General features: G+C 41.8%; 1 protein-coding gene across 1 annotated transcript; it reads left to right on the top strand.

The window, feature by feature from the left end:
• Positions 1-15,300: 15,300 nt before the first annotated feature.
• LOC130861530 (olfactory receptor 4B1-like) lies at positions 15,301-16,230 on the top strand. The gene has a single exon (XM_057750493.1). The coding sequence runs from the start codon at positions 15,301-15,303 to the stop codon at positions 16,228-16,230; it is 930 nt and encodes a 309-aa protein (XP_057606476.1).

The raw sequence follows: 16,230 nt of genomic DNA, 5'->3' as shown, positions 1-16,230 counted from the left end.
GGGATGGAGTGAAAATGGGAAAGTGATTTAAAAAAGTGTGTCTGACTAATCTCTGTTCTTGAAGTGGATTTGAATTTGAGTGGGACATTCAGGAATGGCAGAAACAAATGTAAAGGCTTCATGTGACTGCCGCTGGGCTTCTCCTTAGGAACCAAAGTCTTTGTGGTGTCCTGGTGCCACACGCCAAGCACTGAGGCCAGATAGTCTTGCTGAGTCTCGGAGAACTTGGTTGGCTCTGTGATATGCAACAATATCACGGGATTGGATAATACTGAGACTCCAATTAAGTACCAATTCAAAGGCGAACACTTGGACACATGTTTTGTATGTGAAAATGATCTGTCACTCCCTTCCTTCCTTCCTCCTTTCCTTCCTTCCTTCTTCATGCTCTCCTCTTTGTTCAACCTCCCTAATGATAACGACCTATATTTCATTAAAAAGGAAGCCAGACAGAGGAGTGATCATGGGATATTTGGGGAGGAGGGTACCCGTCGGATCTATTCTTCCAATGTGGAAATTGTGTCTTTGAAAACTGCATCCAAGGGTTTTCTATTCTTCTGGTTGTTTTAGCGTCTTGTACCGTAGACCGTTAGAGCACAAACACCAGAAAAGTCCCAGCAGCAAGTTCTTTCCTTGTGACAGGGTGGCATGAAAGATAGTCCTTAAATCTCATTTCACCATGTCCAGCATCCAAACAAAATAAAAGATCACAATGGCATAGATTCTAGCCGCTGGTAGGGAACGATCAAGGCAAACATCTTAACAAAAAGATGATGTAAATAAATACAGCATGTAAAATAAATACAGGTGAAGTAAATCAATGTAAATTTATACAGATGTAAATACAGGATGTAAAAAATTCTTATTTATGCTTAACTTGAAGAATGAAGGGCAGGTAAGTAAGGTCCAAGCACTCCACCCTCTGTCCTTTATTCTAAGTGATCAGGCCAAGTCCATTTCTGTCCTGCCGGTGAGTGTTTCTTGGCGAAGTAGGATGAGACAGACTGTGTCTATGTTACTGTTTCAGCTCTCAGAAACTCCTTTCACCCAGCTGACTCTTATCACTGTGAAAATATAGAGAACAGCATACAATTTGTGCCTGTTGGCTTTGGAATTACACGGACTTTCCTGCATTTTCCCTCCATCCTTGCAGCTCTCCTGGAGGGTCTGGGGATGTGACACAGCAGCTTCCTCGCAGAGGGAGGGGGCCTCACAGTACACGGTAGGCCTTGAGGGCTTTGTCCTTTCTCCTCAGGTGCTGGTTAAGCTGTAGTGAAGAGTGGTCTTAAAGGAACCAAGAAATCTTCCCCCCTTCCCTCTTGTTCTCACTAATCGTGGCCATGAATGACCATCAAGAATCCTTGAGAAGATGCCGCTTTTTCTTGGAACGACTTCACCACTCTTCTCTACATGGCAAACTCCCATACCTCCCTCCCTTAGGAGTTCTGCTCTGACCTTGCTCCTCCTTGGCTTGAACTTGTGTCTCTTATCCACGGTTATTTTTACATAACTTGATCATTGTCCTTATCACTTTGTATTATTTTATATGTTTTTCTCTCTTACTAGACTGTAAGTTTTCAAGGGCAGGACTATCCACTATTCTTCTTTGCAGCTCTAAATACCATACAGTTAGCTGGTTCTTTGCCCGTGCTTGTTGAATAAATAACCCTTTAGGCCCATGGACAATCCTTTCTAGAATACATTTTGCAGATTCTTTTTGAGCACGTCTCATGATGGGGAGTGTGTCTCTTCCTGATAAAATTTGAAGAACTCAGGCTCTGAAATGCATCAGCAGCTTCCAATTGCCTCTCATTCACAACTCGTGATCCAAGACTTACTTCACTCAACACCTGCTTTTCATAAATACGAGAAGATTAACAACAGTATGAACTCCATAAGTATTCTGAATGTTAAACTAGTTAATACACATTAAGTCTTTAGAAAAGAACATGGTATAGGTTTATACTCTGGACTCAGTATGAGCTATAACCATCATCATCATAATTAGTGCTGATCATTAATTTTATTGGCTTGATGACTACCTGCCTATTCACAAATTGGACTTTGTTCTGTCTTGGGAATCTACCTGGAATAGTCCTAGATTCCTAAAAGAAGTTTTAGGCATTTGAGGGCAGTTAAATGCTTTTGTCTTGTGGCTTCTTTGGGCTAAATATTCTCTGATGCTTAATTGCTTTCGAGTGTCTAGTATAGCACTTGGCACGTTGGAGGTGTTCAATACACATTAGTTAGATAGATATTGACTATCACATGGCCTCATTGTCTTTTATGTTGAATGCATTTCTATTTTGTTAATGTATATTTTAAAGTATTTGGTTCAAACTAAACTCAATGGGGCTACTCTCCTGTTGTCTTGATGCCTTGATTGTATTGTGGCAGACTAGGACTTCGGGATGCAGGCTGTGATGGAAGACTTTTCCTTATGTGCATCTTTGGATTCCTCACTGAGAGCTACAGAAAGAACACCATCGACGCACTCTGAGTGACCGGACACCCATGAACGGACAATGTCCACTCTAGCTCGATTGTCAATTTTCAAGTGACCACCTCACCTACGAGGGTAAGTCTATTGAGGGCTAATTACTTTGTTTTGGTCCCACTGGAAAAAACATAGGAGACAAAGGAAAGCATCTTTTCAATTGTTTTAAGAGCCAGATATTCTTGTGAAATTTAGAAAACACCTACTCAATTCACAGAAGTAGTAACAGTATAATTATACCACTTAGCATGGGAGACCATGTAGTTAGTTCTCAGTCATTGACTCTGCCACAACATCAAGAAAGGAAAAAAAAAAAATCCCAAAATATATTTTTAAGGCAATAAATATGAAATAATTTCATTAAGGACAAATTGGTAGAGGGCTGCAAACTACTCTGCATATACAATTTTATATTCTTTTCCTATTTATTATACATATATATTTAGGTATAGGTTTGACTGCATATAATAGGAAAATAGGCAACTTAGTGAGAGAGAACTACAGAATTACAGAAGTAAGAGTCCAACACTGTCGGGAGTTCCAACAATACTATCAGAAATTTAAAGTCAGCCATCTCCAACATGTAGATTCAACCTCATGAACTTCAGGAGCTTCTAATACTACCTCTCGAGGCTGTCCTGCAGAACTTATGCTGGTGATGCTCCGTTTCTGTGAGGTCCATTATAGTACTGGCTGTTGAGTTGTAGAAAGGTGCCTAGTGAGGCCAAAGAACTGAATTTTAAATTTTATTGAGTTTTAACGAATTTGATTTAAAAAGCTACACCTGGCTAGTGGATGCCATGTTAGACAGTACAGCTGTAGTATTTCATCTATATTCTGGGAAGCCATAAAGGGGAATGGTGGAGGATAAACTGATACCTTTTCCTTTTAGGAGATGTTTCAAAAGTGCCACCTAACACTTTTGCTTTCATCTTATTCAATAGAAATATGTCACATGGTCACCCTTAATTACAAGGGAGGTTAAATGTATAATCTTTTATTCTGTGTAAAATTGTGTTCTGTTAAAAATCAAATTTTTATTGTGTTCTCCTAAAGAAGAAAGGGAGAATGGATGTAAGGATTGGCATATTGTCTGGGGCATTCTATTATACACAGTTTCTTTTGTAATTAAAAAAAAAATCAAAACCCATGGGATGCGACAAAAGGAATTCTAAGAGGGAAGTTCATAGCAATAAATGCCTACATTAAGAAACAGGAAAGATCGCAAATAAACAACCTAATCTTACACCTCAAGAAACTAGGAGAAGAAGAACAAATGAAGCCCAGAATTAGTAGAAGGAATGAAATAAGAAAGAGCAGAAATAAGAGAAATAGAGACTAAGAGGAGAATAGAAAAAAAATCAATGAAACTAAGGGCTATTTTTTTCCTCAAAACACAAACAAAACTGAAAATCCTCTAGCTAGACTCACCAAGAACAAAAGAGAGGACTCAAACAAATAAAATTAGAAATGAAAGAGGAGACTTACAACTGATACCACAGAAATACAAAGGATCATAAGAGACTCCTATAAGCATTTATATGTTAACGAATTGGATAATCTAGAAGAAATGAATAAATTCTAAGAAACATACAACCTAACAGACTGAATCAGGAAGAAACAGGAAACATAAATAGACAGATTACGAGTAAGAAGACTAAATTTGTGATCAAGAACTTCCCCAAACAAACAAAAATCCAGGACCGGATGACTTCACTGGTGGATTCCACCAAACATTTAGAGAAATATAAATATCAATCTTACTCAAACTCTTCTAAAGAATAAAATGGGGGTAACACTTCCAAACTCATTGTATGAGGTCAGTATTACCTTGATATCAAAACCAGACAAGGACATTACAAGAAAAGAAATTACAGATTAATATCCTCAATCAACTTGGATGCAAAAATCCTCAATAAAATATTAGCAAAAGGAATTAAACAATACATTAAAGGAATCATGTCATAGTCAAGTAGGATTTATTCCAAGGATGCAGGGATGTTTCAACATTCACAAATCAATCAACGTGAGACACTGCATCAACAAAATGAAGGATAAAAATCATATGATCATCTTAACAGATACAAAAAAAGCATTTGATGAAATTAAACATCAATTTATGATAACAGCTCTCAACAAAGAGGGTGTAGAGAAAACATACTTCAACATACTAAAGGCCACATATGCAAAGCCTACTAGTACCATCATACTCAATGATGAAAAACTGAAACCCTTTCCTCTAGGATCAGGAAACAGACAAGGATATCCATGCCCACCACTTTAATTCAACATAGTATTGGAAGTCCTAGCCACATCAATTAGACAAGAAAAAGAAATAAAAGGCAGCCAGATTGGAAAGGAAGAGGTAAAACTGTCACTATTTGCAGATAACATGATATTATATATAGAAAACCCTAAAGACTCCATTAAAAAATGTTACAACTTATAAACACATTCAGTAAAGTTTAAGGATACAAAATCAATATAAAAAATCTGTTGTGTTTCTATACACTAATAATGAACTATCCAAAAGAGTAATTAAGGAAACAATCCCATGTACAATTGCATTAAAAGAATGAAATACTGTGGAGTAAATTTTGCAATGAGTTGAATTTTGCCTGTATGCTGAAAACTATAACACATTGGTGAAAGAAATTGTAGCAGACACAAATAAAGGGAAAGAAATACTGTATTCAGGATTTGGAAGAATTAATATTGTTAAAATATCCATACTATTCAATGCAATCTACAGATTCAAAGCAATCTACAGATTCAATGCAATCTCTATGAAAATTCCAATTGCATTCTTCATAGAAGTAGAACAAACAATCCTAAAATTTGAATGGAACAACAAGAGTTCCTGAATAGCAAAAGCAGTCTTGAAAAAGGAGAAAAAGCTGGAGCCATTATACTCCTTGACTTCAAACTATATTATACAGCTATAGTAATCAAAACTGTATGGCATTGGCATAAAAGCAGACACATAAATCAAAGGAGCAGAATGGAGAGCTCAGAAATAAACCCACACATATAGGGTCAATTAGTTTACAACAAAGGTGCTAAGAATATACAATGGGGAAACGACAGTCTCATCAATAAATGGTTAGGGAAAACTGGACATCCACATGCAAAATAATGAAACTAGATAACTCTCACTCCATACACAAAAATTAACTCAAAATGGATTACAAAGTAAAAAGCCTCTTCACATGAAAGGAAACCATAAGCAAAATAAGAAGCCAACCCACTGAATGGGAGAAAATATTTGCAGATCATATATCTGATAAAGCGCTAATTCCAAAATATTTAAAGAACTCAAACAACTCAGTATCATTACCCAAACAATTAGATTAAAAATGGGCAGATGGTCTGATTGGACATTTTTTTTTTCAAAGAAGACATACAAATGTCCAGCAGGTACATGAAAAGATGCTCAAAATCACTAATCAGGGAAATGCAAATCAAAACCACCATGAGATATCACCTCACACCTTTTAGAATGGCTATTATCAAAAAAAAAATGACAAGAAAAAAAATGTTGGCAAGGATGTGGAGAGAAGTGAACCCTAGTGCACTGTTGGTGGGAATGTAAATTGTTACAGCTGCTGTGGAGAACAGTGTAGAGGTTCCTCAAAAAATTAATACTACCACATCCTCCAGCAATTTCATTTATGGGTATTTATCTGAAGGAAACCAAACACCAACTCAAAAATATATATGCACCCCACTGTTCACTGCAGCATTATTCACAAGAGCTAAGACATGGAAGTGACCTAAGGGTCTGTTGAGGGTGAATGGATACAGAAAATGTGATCTATGTATACAATGGGATATTATTCACCTATAAAAAAGAAGGAAATCTTGCCATTTGCGATAACATGGAGGATCTAGAAGGTATTATGCTAAATGACATCAGTCAGACAGAGAACGACAAATACCATATCATCTCCATTATATGTGGCATCTAACAAACAAAGAACAGAACTCACAGGTACAGAGAACAGATTGGTGGTTGCCAGAGGAAATGGGTAGGGGGTGGGTAAAATGGGTGAAGGGGGTCAAAAGGCACAAACTTCCAGTCATAAAACAAATAAGTTATGGGATGTAATTTACAGCATGGTGACTATAGTTAATAGGATTGTATTATATAATTGAAAGTTGCTAAGAGAGTAAATTTTAAAGCTACTTTTGACAATAAAAAGTTTGTAATTGTGTGGTGATGGATGTTAACTAGACTTATTGTGGTGATCATTTCACAATATGTACAAAAATCAAATAATTTTGTTGTACCTGAAACTAATACAATGTCATATATCAATTATATCTCAATAAAAAAAGTTGGCTCACAAACATTTTTTTTTCATAAAGGTGATTTGTAACGGCTTGGTAAATATCACAGAATCCAACTGTAGAATAGTTTACTTAGTCATTCAACTATTTAAGGGCTTTTAGGTTCTTTTAATCATTTATTTGACCAGACTTAACAGCCATTGTTCTGAGTGCCCAGGATATAGAGCAGTACTTAAGACAAAGAAGAAGGTACCTGCCTTCATGAGGCTTACATTCTAGGTACCCTTCTGTGTCTGAAGCTGCAGTGGTTAGATCAGCATTGCCGACAGAACATGAAGATGGAAATGGTCTCTGTCTGTGCTAACATATGGCTAATAGAGCGCCTTGTGGCTGCTGAACACTGGAAATATGCCTAGTCTGACTGAAGAACAGAGTTAATTTTATTTAATTTTAATTAACTTAAATTTAAATAGCTACCTGTGTCTGCTGGCTACCAAGTTGGACACCATAGGTCTACAGCTTTTCAGTGTTTACGTGGGCTACAAACTTGTGGTTATTACTCTGGATCAGGGGCAAATTGCTCCTGTGCCCCAGTGCCCTGGCTCCTCTGTGGCTGACCATCCTTAATCTCCTCGCTCACTAGTCAGCTCTTCTAACCCGCCCCCACGTGGCCGTATGCTCCCCAGCCCACGCCCCCCCAGAGATGCCGGGGCGGCTGGAGAGGAGGGCAGTCGTGAAAGTGGGCGCCTGGGCATGGAAGCCTTTCTGCATCCCCCACTCCTTGTTTGTGGGGAACAGGCTTCAGCCTGCAAGACCTTTCCTGAGTTCCAAAGGACAGGTTCAAGCAGTCGCTAATCAGGGAAGGAGGGGATGCAGAGACCAGGGGGGAGCAGTCAGGAAACAGTAGGGGCATCCTTGGGGAGGATCCTGGTCCTGCCTCAAGGGATACACATAGCAATACCTTTGAGCTCTTCTACAGACCTAAAACCCCCAAGAAATGGAAGATGTTAACTACTTGTCAAAACATTCTTCATTCCGGTGAGACGGTCACAGTTTGCTAACACTGAGAAGCACAGACGCTCATCAGGAAACCGCCTGAGACCAGATTAAAGGAGTGGGGGCCCTGCTCACACCCTGATCCTTATCAGCAACCCCCCTTGAACCATTGCATAAAACTCCTCCTCACCAACCCCCCACCCTCCAGGGTGGGACACAGGGTTTTGAGGGCATGAGCCCACAGTGTCCCTAATTGCCTGGCAAAGCAATAAAGCTGGTTGTTTCCTACTTCACCCCAAACTCTGTCTCCAAGATCCGATTCAGCATCCGTGCACAGAGGCTGAGTTTTTGGTGTCACTAGCAGCAGCGATGTGCTGTGCTGGGTTGGCCCTTCCCCTTGACCTCTCAGCCCAGGGCTCAGGAAGGAGCTGTGTCTGGAGGGTTTCCTGTCTCGTGATTAACTACTTCCTAGAATGACTTTTTGCAGCATTAGACCTGGCTGACCATTCTTTCCTAGAGACAATATCTTCACTTCATTTCCATGTCATCATCTCCCTTGGTTCCTCTCCTACCACAATAACCACGCTTCTTTTCTCTTGCTGGTTCTTTCTTGTTTCTCCAATATCTTAACATCAGCATGCCATAGGGCTAGCTTCTCAAACTGATTCTGTACTAGTCTCTAAGGAGATCTCATTGAATCTCATGGCTTTAAATAAATAACACTCATGCGTTTGTGACTCACAGACTTCTAGCTTAGCCTAGACCTCTTCCTGAACTTTGATTCGTATATTCAACTATCATGTCAACGTCTGTATTGGTGTTTTTAAAAGCAACTTTACTTAATATGTCCAAATCCATACTCTGAATCTTCCCTGCTCTCATGCTTTTCCTACAGTAATTCTAGTCTCAAATGGTAACTCCATTTTCATTGCTCAAATCTACCTTGCAGGTATCCTTGAATTCTCTCTCTCTCTCTCTCTCCTTTCATCAAAACCTCAGCCAGTCTTATTTGTTCTACCTTCAAGATGTCCACAATATGATCATTCCATAAAAGCTCCAATGCCACCATCCTGACAAAGACGTAAACCTCTATTGGCTGGACTGTTGTGATGCTCTCCTAACTGGTTTCTTTATATTTCGCTCATCCCCTTCCTTATACTCATGACAGCAGACAGCGATCTTGACAAGAACTGGCCTTTCCTTACTACTGTAATAAAAGAATAAACACCCACAGTCTCTGTCCTCCTTAACTGGTTTTATGTTTCTTCATAGGACTTACTACTGTCTGACTTGCATATCAAGTTTTATATGCTTAGTGTTTTTTCCTACCTCCATTATCTTGGTGGGAATATGAAGGACGTAACTGCCTTGAGTTAGGGACTTTGTTTTTTCACTACCAGATCTTTGGCAGCCAGGACAGTGCTTGGCACATAAAGGACCCAACACCATTTGTTGCATGAATGTGAATGAATGGATGGATGGACGGATGACATCTCTTTCTGAGGAAATTCTCACTACATTGTATTCGTATGATCACTATTATTACTGATGGGGAGTCTAAGTGACTTTCACATAAATGGTAGAATGGGAAGGTACCATGGAGATAGTCTAGCCCAACTCTATCGTTTCTTATGGAAGTGGAAACGGGAGAATGAGAGGTGGAGAGGTGAAACGACATGGTTAAGATAGAGTTAACACGTTACTGAACCAGAGCTAGTGCCCAGGTGTGCAGCCCTCATTGTTCTTCTCTATTCTTTCTCTTTTTCATTCTCAGCTGTCCAATCTGGAAAAATATTCCCTTGATGTCTCATCTTCAACTTTCTTCTCTTACTACCATGTGATTGGGGGCAAACTTTATGGAAATCTCACTAAGCTAATTGAAAAGGTTTTGAATCTTTCCCAAGTCAAGGTTTAATTGACATCATTTCACCCAAGAGAAAAGAAATTCCATGGAGAAGTTGTTCCCTTGATTAGAATGTGTCTTAATTTCTTCAAGGATATGAACTTGTTCAAAGTTTGAAGCATTTATATTACAACCATTGGAGTTTCAGTGGGTGGCTAGGTTTTCTCCATGAAAATCAGGTTCTTAAAATCTCTGTCTGCTGCTTTCTCTGGCACTTATTTCCTAGATATTATAAATCCAATGATCGACCCAGATCCAGATCTCCTGAATTTTCCTTTTTTTGTGATTCATCTTAGACATCCTCTACTTTTTCTTTTTCTAAAAGCTCCCAGGAACATTGGCGATTTGTTCTGGGGACAAGCTCTGATCCTTGAGTTGCAGTAGCAACCACCACCCAGAACCAATGTGTAGAAAGAGCACTGGTTTCTAAGGAATCTGGCAAATAACTAGTGTGTGGCTTGGGAATCCAATTAACCTCTCCCGGCCTCATTCACCTCATCTATAAACAGAAGAGGTTAGAGGAAAAGGTTTCTAAATCTTCTTAGCTCTGGTTAGAGTGGCTTAGCTGAGTGTGACCTGAGCTTTGTTCAGGGAATGTGAGTGGAAAATCGGCTGAGTTGGTGATAGTAGTTCCCAGAGGTGAATTCAATTCTCCATTCTATCCTGGTTTCTCAAAACCGGAGCTTCTCCTTGGGCAATGACGGATTCCAGCAGAGTGGCTAACTTCACCCTTGGGTGCCTTTGCGATCCATCTGACTCCATCCTTTGTTCCAAGGCAGCACGAACCACAGCAGATTTTTTGGCCTAAAGGTGGGTGGTATGGCTGCAAGCGCAGAGTCTCTAAACAGCCAGAGGACGTTGTGCAAGTCAGTTCTTCTCTTAGAGCCACAAGTGCTCATTTGCTAAATGAGCTGTCTGGATTTGAAGGGCTTTTTTTGGGGTGGGGGTGGGGGCCGTGGTTAATGAACTGAACCTGTTTATCTATTTTTACTGCGGTAAGTTATGCAAAACATAAAATCTGATGAATTTTTAGTCCTTTACAATTTTGGGATTCTGTGAGGCAATGTTTGGGAATCGTGACGTGGGAACGTGTTTGGGACGGAGGCTCCACTGCTTCACTCTGAGATCCGTCGAGTTGGCCCGTGAATATTCTATTATGTTTTCTCTGGCCATCGTCTTCATTCCATCACTGTGCTCTGGTCCAGCGTCCAGCAGGTTACCTGACGTAGCGTCTACGTGCTCAAAGGCTGATTTGGGCTTTTATATGCTGATCACGCTTTTTCTCATTCTTCTAGGTGAGGCAGCGTTGTGGGGACAGAGGAGGTATTTCTTACCAGCTCAGTGGGAGAGATGGTGGAAGTGGCTGAGGGGTGGGTAGTGAGAGAGGATTCAATGCTGAAAGGCAGAGATGACAGAAAAGGAAAACGTAATTTCAAAGTTATCAGTTATCCCTTCCATTGGGGATGAAGGCTGGAAAAAGTGGACCCTTCATGATTCTTCTCTTATCTCTGAGTCATCTCTCAGATGGGTCCTAGGATACTGTCCTTAGTTTCTCCAGTTAATCAAAAAAGATTGAGTTCATACTCATACAAGAGATATTTGTTTGTGTTGGGGAATAAATATACCTGGGACTTCTTATAAAAGGGAACATTTAAGGTTAACTCTTCGTGTGTTATGTACCTAGAAATTGTATCGGGTGGTGATTCAAGAGCATAGGGTCTGTGATTAAACTGCTTGGGTTGAAATCCTGGCTCCACTGCTGTGCAGCCTTAGGCCTGTTAATTCACTAACTGTGCTTCTTTTCTTCCTCATGTGAAGAAAAGGGGGTGATAAAAATACCCACATCACAGGTTTGTTCTGGGAATTGAATCTGTTAATGTGTACAGAGCAAAGAAAACCAACCAGAAACGGACTTGTACATACAGAGAACAAACTGGGGGTTGCGAGAGGGGAAGGGTGTTGGGGGAAGGATGAACAGGTAGAGGGGATTCAGCGAGATGAACGTCTAGCTATAAGGTAGATAGGCGTAGGCATGTAATGTACACACAGGGAGTATAATCAGTACCGTTGTGGCAGTTTCGTGTGCTGACTGACGGTAACTGGCCTTATTGTGGTGCTCATTTCAGAATGTGTAAGAATGTTGAGTCATTATGTTTTATACCTGAAACGAATGGAATATTGTATGTCAATGACAACTCAAAAATCTGTGTGACATGAGACCACTGAAATACTAGCTACTACGATCAAGCAAAATGCACTTCATAAAAAAATGTAAGAAAAATATTAAACAGATGATGTTGAGTACCAGGGCCGTGTCTTTCTTGGTAGAATGTATAGAAACAGTATTCTGATTACAAAGAATCTGTTAATTGCTGAAAGAGAAGTATGATAAACTTCTGTAAGAGCACAGAGGGAGGAACGTATTATTCTCCTAGTAATGAGGTTCTTCACGCAGTCTAGAAGGAAGGGAACGCCAAACACAGGACAGGCAGCAAGCACACTTTGGACCGGGAAATAGCCGTATATCGTTCATGTTGGGGGATGACAGTAAGGTTGTAAAAGTAGGCAAGGGCAAGTTCAAGAAAGACCTGGGATCCGTGCTAAGAATAGTGGAATTGGTGCTGTAGGCAACGGGGAGGTGTCGATCGATTTTAGGTCGGGTAGAAGCCCGATTTGATGTGTATTTAGGGAAAATCACTAAGGTGTTTTTTTCAGTGCTCAGAGAAGATACACACGGGTTGGGGTATTGATCGCGAGATTCAGTGAACACACAGGACTGGAGCTGGGGTTGGGGGGTGGGAAGCGTTGCAAGGGGCACGGAGAGGGCATTTCCGGTGAAGGGGGGCTGTGTGGTGGGCATGAGCGGGGTGCGCTTGTGGGAGGGGGCAGGACCCTGCGATGAGCAGAGCTGAGCTGAAGGTTAGCAGGCGGGAGGGTGACGGCTGGGGCGGCTCCGTCTCTGAAGGTCTCTAAAGCGAGTCGGGGGAGGTCAGGGTTTCCCTGGTTGCTCCCAAGCAGGGGAGGGTCTGGGGGAAGAAGGCTCTAGGAAAGAGCTTCCTGGCTGCCGTGTGCAGGATGGGTGGGGTGGGAGACTATGAGGCTTTGGTAACGTAGGCCTCAGCTGAACATCAGCAGGTGTGAAGGTGGTGCAGCAAGATCAGAGAGGACGTGCAGGCGGGAGAGATGGTTTAAGGATAAGATGCGTGGGAGGTGGTGACTGACTGGGCGTGGGAAGGAAAGGGAGGCACGGATCACATGTGACATCAGAGCTGCACGCCTGGGCGTCTTAGATTGCGATGGTGTCGTCAAAGTATCTTCCAGGCCACACTTGCCTGTAGCTCTCCTGTTATTCTACAGCTTAGTCTCATCCGTTTCAACCTAATCACGGTCCAGATCCCCTCCTTGGGTTCGTGAGTGAGGATGTGGTAAAGGAGGTTCTTGGGAAGTCTCACAATCTTTTCTTTAACCATTCAGCTGCTGGATTTTCTGAGGTGCTGAGGTGCTGCCGGGTATCCCTGAGGATCCCGTGTGCCCAGTGCCCGCAGCGCTGCTCCCGTCGGAGAGGGCACCGCCCTGAGCTGGATGTATCAGCATTGCTTGTGTCTGGTCACGGGCATCAGTGTAGCTCCCCTACTGCGTGGTCCTTCCCGGACACCGTACTTTTTGGCTCTGTCGGGGGGCTGATCCATTTTTTACCCCCTGCAGGTGAAATTTAGAGTAACTCTGTAAACGACAAAGAGACATTCCATTGGATTTTAACTGAGGTTGCCTAAATTAGTAGGTAAATTCAGGATTAGTGGAAACCATTATGTTAAATTTTATTATTTAAATTATAATGTGTAAGAAGTTTTGGGGATGGATATATGTTTTCCATTTTATATGTGTATTTTCTTGTGCTTTTGTAGTGGTTTATGGTTTTCTCTGCATAAGTATATTACATTTTAAAGCGCTTTTCATTAAAATTGTTTTGCCTATTGTAAAGGGAATATTTTTGAGTTGTGTTTTCTAACTGTTAACTGTTTTGAACTTATTGTTTTAGTGATGTTCAGATTTACTTATGTATTTTTGTATCTATTTATTTGTTCATTCAGTTCCTAGGGTTATGTCTTAGGAGGTTTTACTTGCACGAAATAGAAATCCATGAAACTAGCTTAAGCAAAGAGGAGAATTTATTTGAGGCATAAGGGGCGTGCTCTGGTACCCAAGTACACAGGGACTGAATCAGGGATGGAAAAGCCAAGGATCAGGGATACTTTCTGCCATGGCCTTCTTCTCTACTATTTTTCTTGATCTAGAATACTAGTCTCTCCTTTTTTTTTTTTTCAGGTTTGGTGACTTTATATAATCTTAACATTTTTTAAAGTAAAAACTGTGTATAGCTAATATAAGTTGATGTTTTGACACTCATATACACAATGAAATGATTACTACAGTTGAGCCAATTAACGTATTCATCTCCTCATACAGTTACCCTTGTGGGGGTGTGTGTGTGAGGACACCTGTAATCTGCTCTTAGGAAACTTCAAACCTCGGCATGTGTCCTGAGGTGAGGAATTCCGACCCACACGGCTTTGTTTCCATCCGTCTGTCTCACTGATTTTTGTTTTCCCTGTTGATTCTGGTCCTTATTGCACAGGTGCATTTTTACTTTTCCAAAAGTATATTTGTGGAAAATTTCAGCATGAAATCAGAGGTAAGGGGAAGCACAATGCGTAAAATGTACAGCAGAGAATCAAGGTGTTCCCACCATTTCTTCCTTCTTTCTCATGCATCGTATATGGTGGAAAATGCCTACTAGGGAGCCTGTATCTACCGAGTGTGGTTTCGAATCACATGGCATTGTTACCTTGAGGTGTGTTGTGATTTATATCCCTTCAGTATCCTCTGAGGGTGTATAGATGTATGAAAGGTGCTCAGTAAGCATCCGTTCAGGGAAATGACTTATGGAGGAATCCTCACTCCTCTTACCCTATGCTTCGCCGCTGGCTGCCAGCCGGAAGCAGAACGAGCAGGCTGGCCACCACGACATGCTCTCAGGGGACAAGCTCCGTGAGTTCAGGATCTGTCTGGAGATTGAGCCGTGGGGTAAGAGCTGTGAAAGTAGCAGTGAGATGATGGAGACAAACTAGTAAGTGGAATTCTCTCCAGAGTGTCTGAGCATTTGTCACGTAAACACAGTTATCGAAGCTGCAAGACTGGTGGAGGCAAGTGACCTGCATGAGTTGAGGACTGGCAGAATGGAGTGAAGAAAACAGGACCGAGACCTTCTGGAAAGGGAAGGATTACCAGTCAGAGATGATGCGCTGAAGAAGACGTGAAGGCTAGAAGGGATCCAGGGTAGTCTGTCATGGGATTTCCCAGTAAGAGGGCCAGCAAAATGCAGTGAAAGTGATAAAAATGTAGGTGCTGAACTTGGACGGCTCTCCAAGTTCTGAATATCTTGTAGTGGGTTAGAAAAAACCCTGGACTAAAGTCAGAAAGCCTGGTTCTGAGCCCTAGAACTTGATCCTTCCTGTGTGATCTTTGCTATAAATGAGGTGAATTAGTTATAATCAGTGTTTGTTTTATTGCAGGCCTCTGATGACCTCCCATCCAATACATAAGAATCAACTCCATGGCGAGTGCCAACAATGTGACTGGGTTAATCATCACGGGTCTCTTCCAGGATCCAGAGGTGCAGAGAGTGTGCTTTGCGGTGTTTCTTCCCGTGTACTTGGTCACAGTGGTGGGCAATGGCCTCATTGTTCTGACGGTCAAAGTCAGTAAGAGCCTTCACTCCCCCATGTACTTCTTCCTTAGTCACCTGTCCCTGGTGGAGATCAGCTACTCCTCCACTGTTGTCCCTAAATTCATCACAGACTTACTTTCCAAGATTAAAACCATCTCCCTGGAGGGCTGTGTGGCTCAGATATTCTTCTTTCACTTCTTTGGAGTTGCTGAGACCTTCCTGCTCACGGTAATGGCCTACGACCGCTACGTGGCCATCTGCAAACCCCTCCACTACACAACCATCATGAGCCGGCCTGTGTGTCACCGTCTGGTGGCTGGTTCCTGGCTGGGGGGCTTTCTTCACTCCATGGTTCAGATCATTGTGACTCTCCAGCTGCCCTTCTGTGGTCCCAACGTGATCGACCACTACTTCTGTGACCTCCATCCTTTGTTCAAGCTCGCCTGCACCGACACCTCTGTGGAGGGGGCTGTTGTGTTGGCCAACAGTGGCGTATTGTCTATATTTTCCCTGCTTATCTTGGTGACCTCCTACATTGTCATCCTGGTCAACCTGAGGAACCGTTCAGCAGAGGGGAGGCGCAGGGCCCTCTCCACCTGTGCCTCTCACATCGCGGTGGTCACGCTGTTCTTCGGACCCCCCATCTTCCTCTACGTGCGGCCCCCCTCCACCTTCACTGCGGACAAATGGGTGGCCGTGTTCTACACGGTGGTCACCCCCATGCTGAACCCCATCATCTACACCCTCAGAAATGCTGAGATGAAAATCGCCTTGAGGAGCTTGTGGGGCAGGAACGTGAACTCAGGGGCGGAATAA

Source organism: Hippopotamus amphibius, chromosome 9 (genome assembly GCF_030028045.1).
Source record: "Hippopotamus amphibius kiboko isolate mHipAmp2 chromosome 9, mHipAmp2.hap2, whole genome shotgun sequence".
Taxonomy (NCBI): domain Eukaryota; kingdom Metazoa; phylum Chordata; class Mammalia; order Artiodactyla; family Hippopotamidae; genus Hippopotamus; species Hippopotamus amphibius.
Note: the sequence above shows the minus strand (reverse complement) of the source record. Positions and strands in the feature narration are given on the sequence as shown.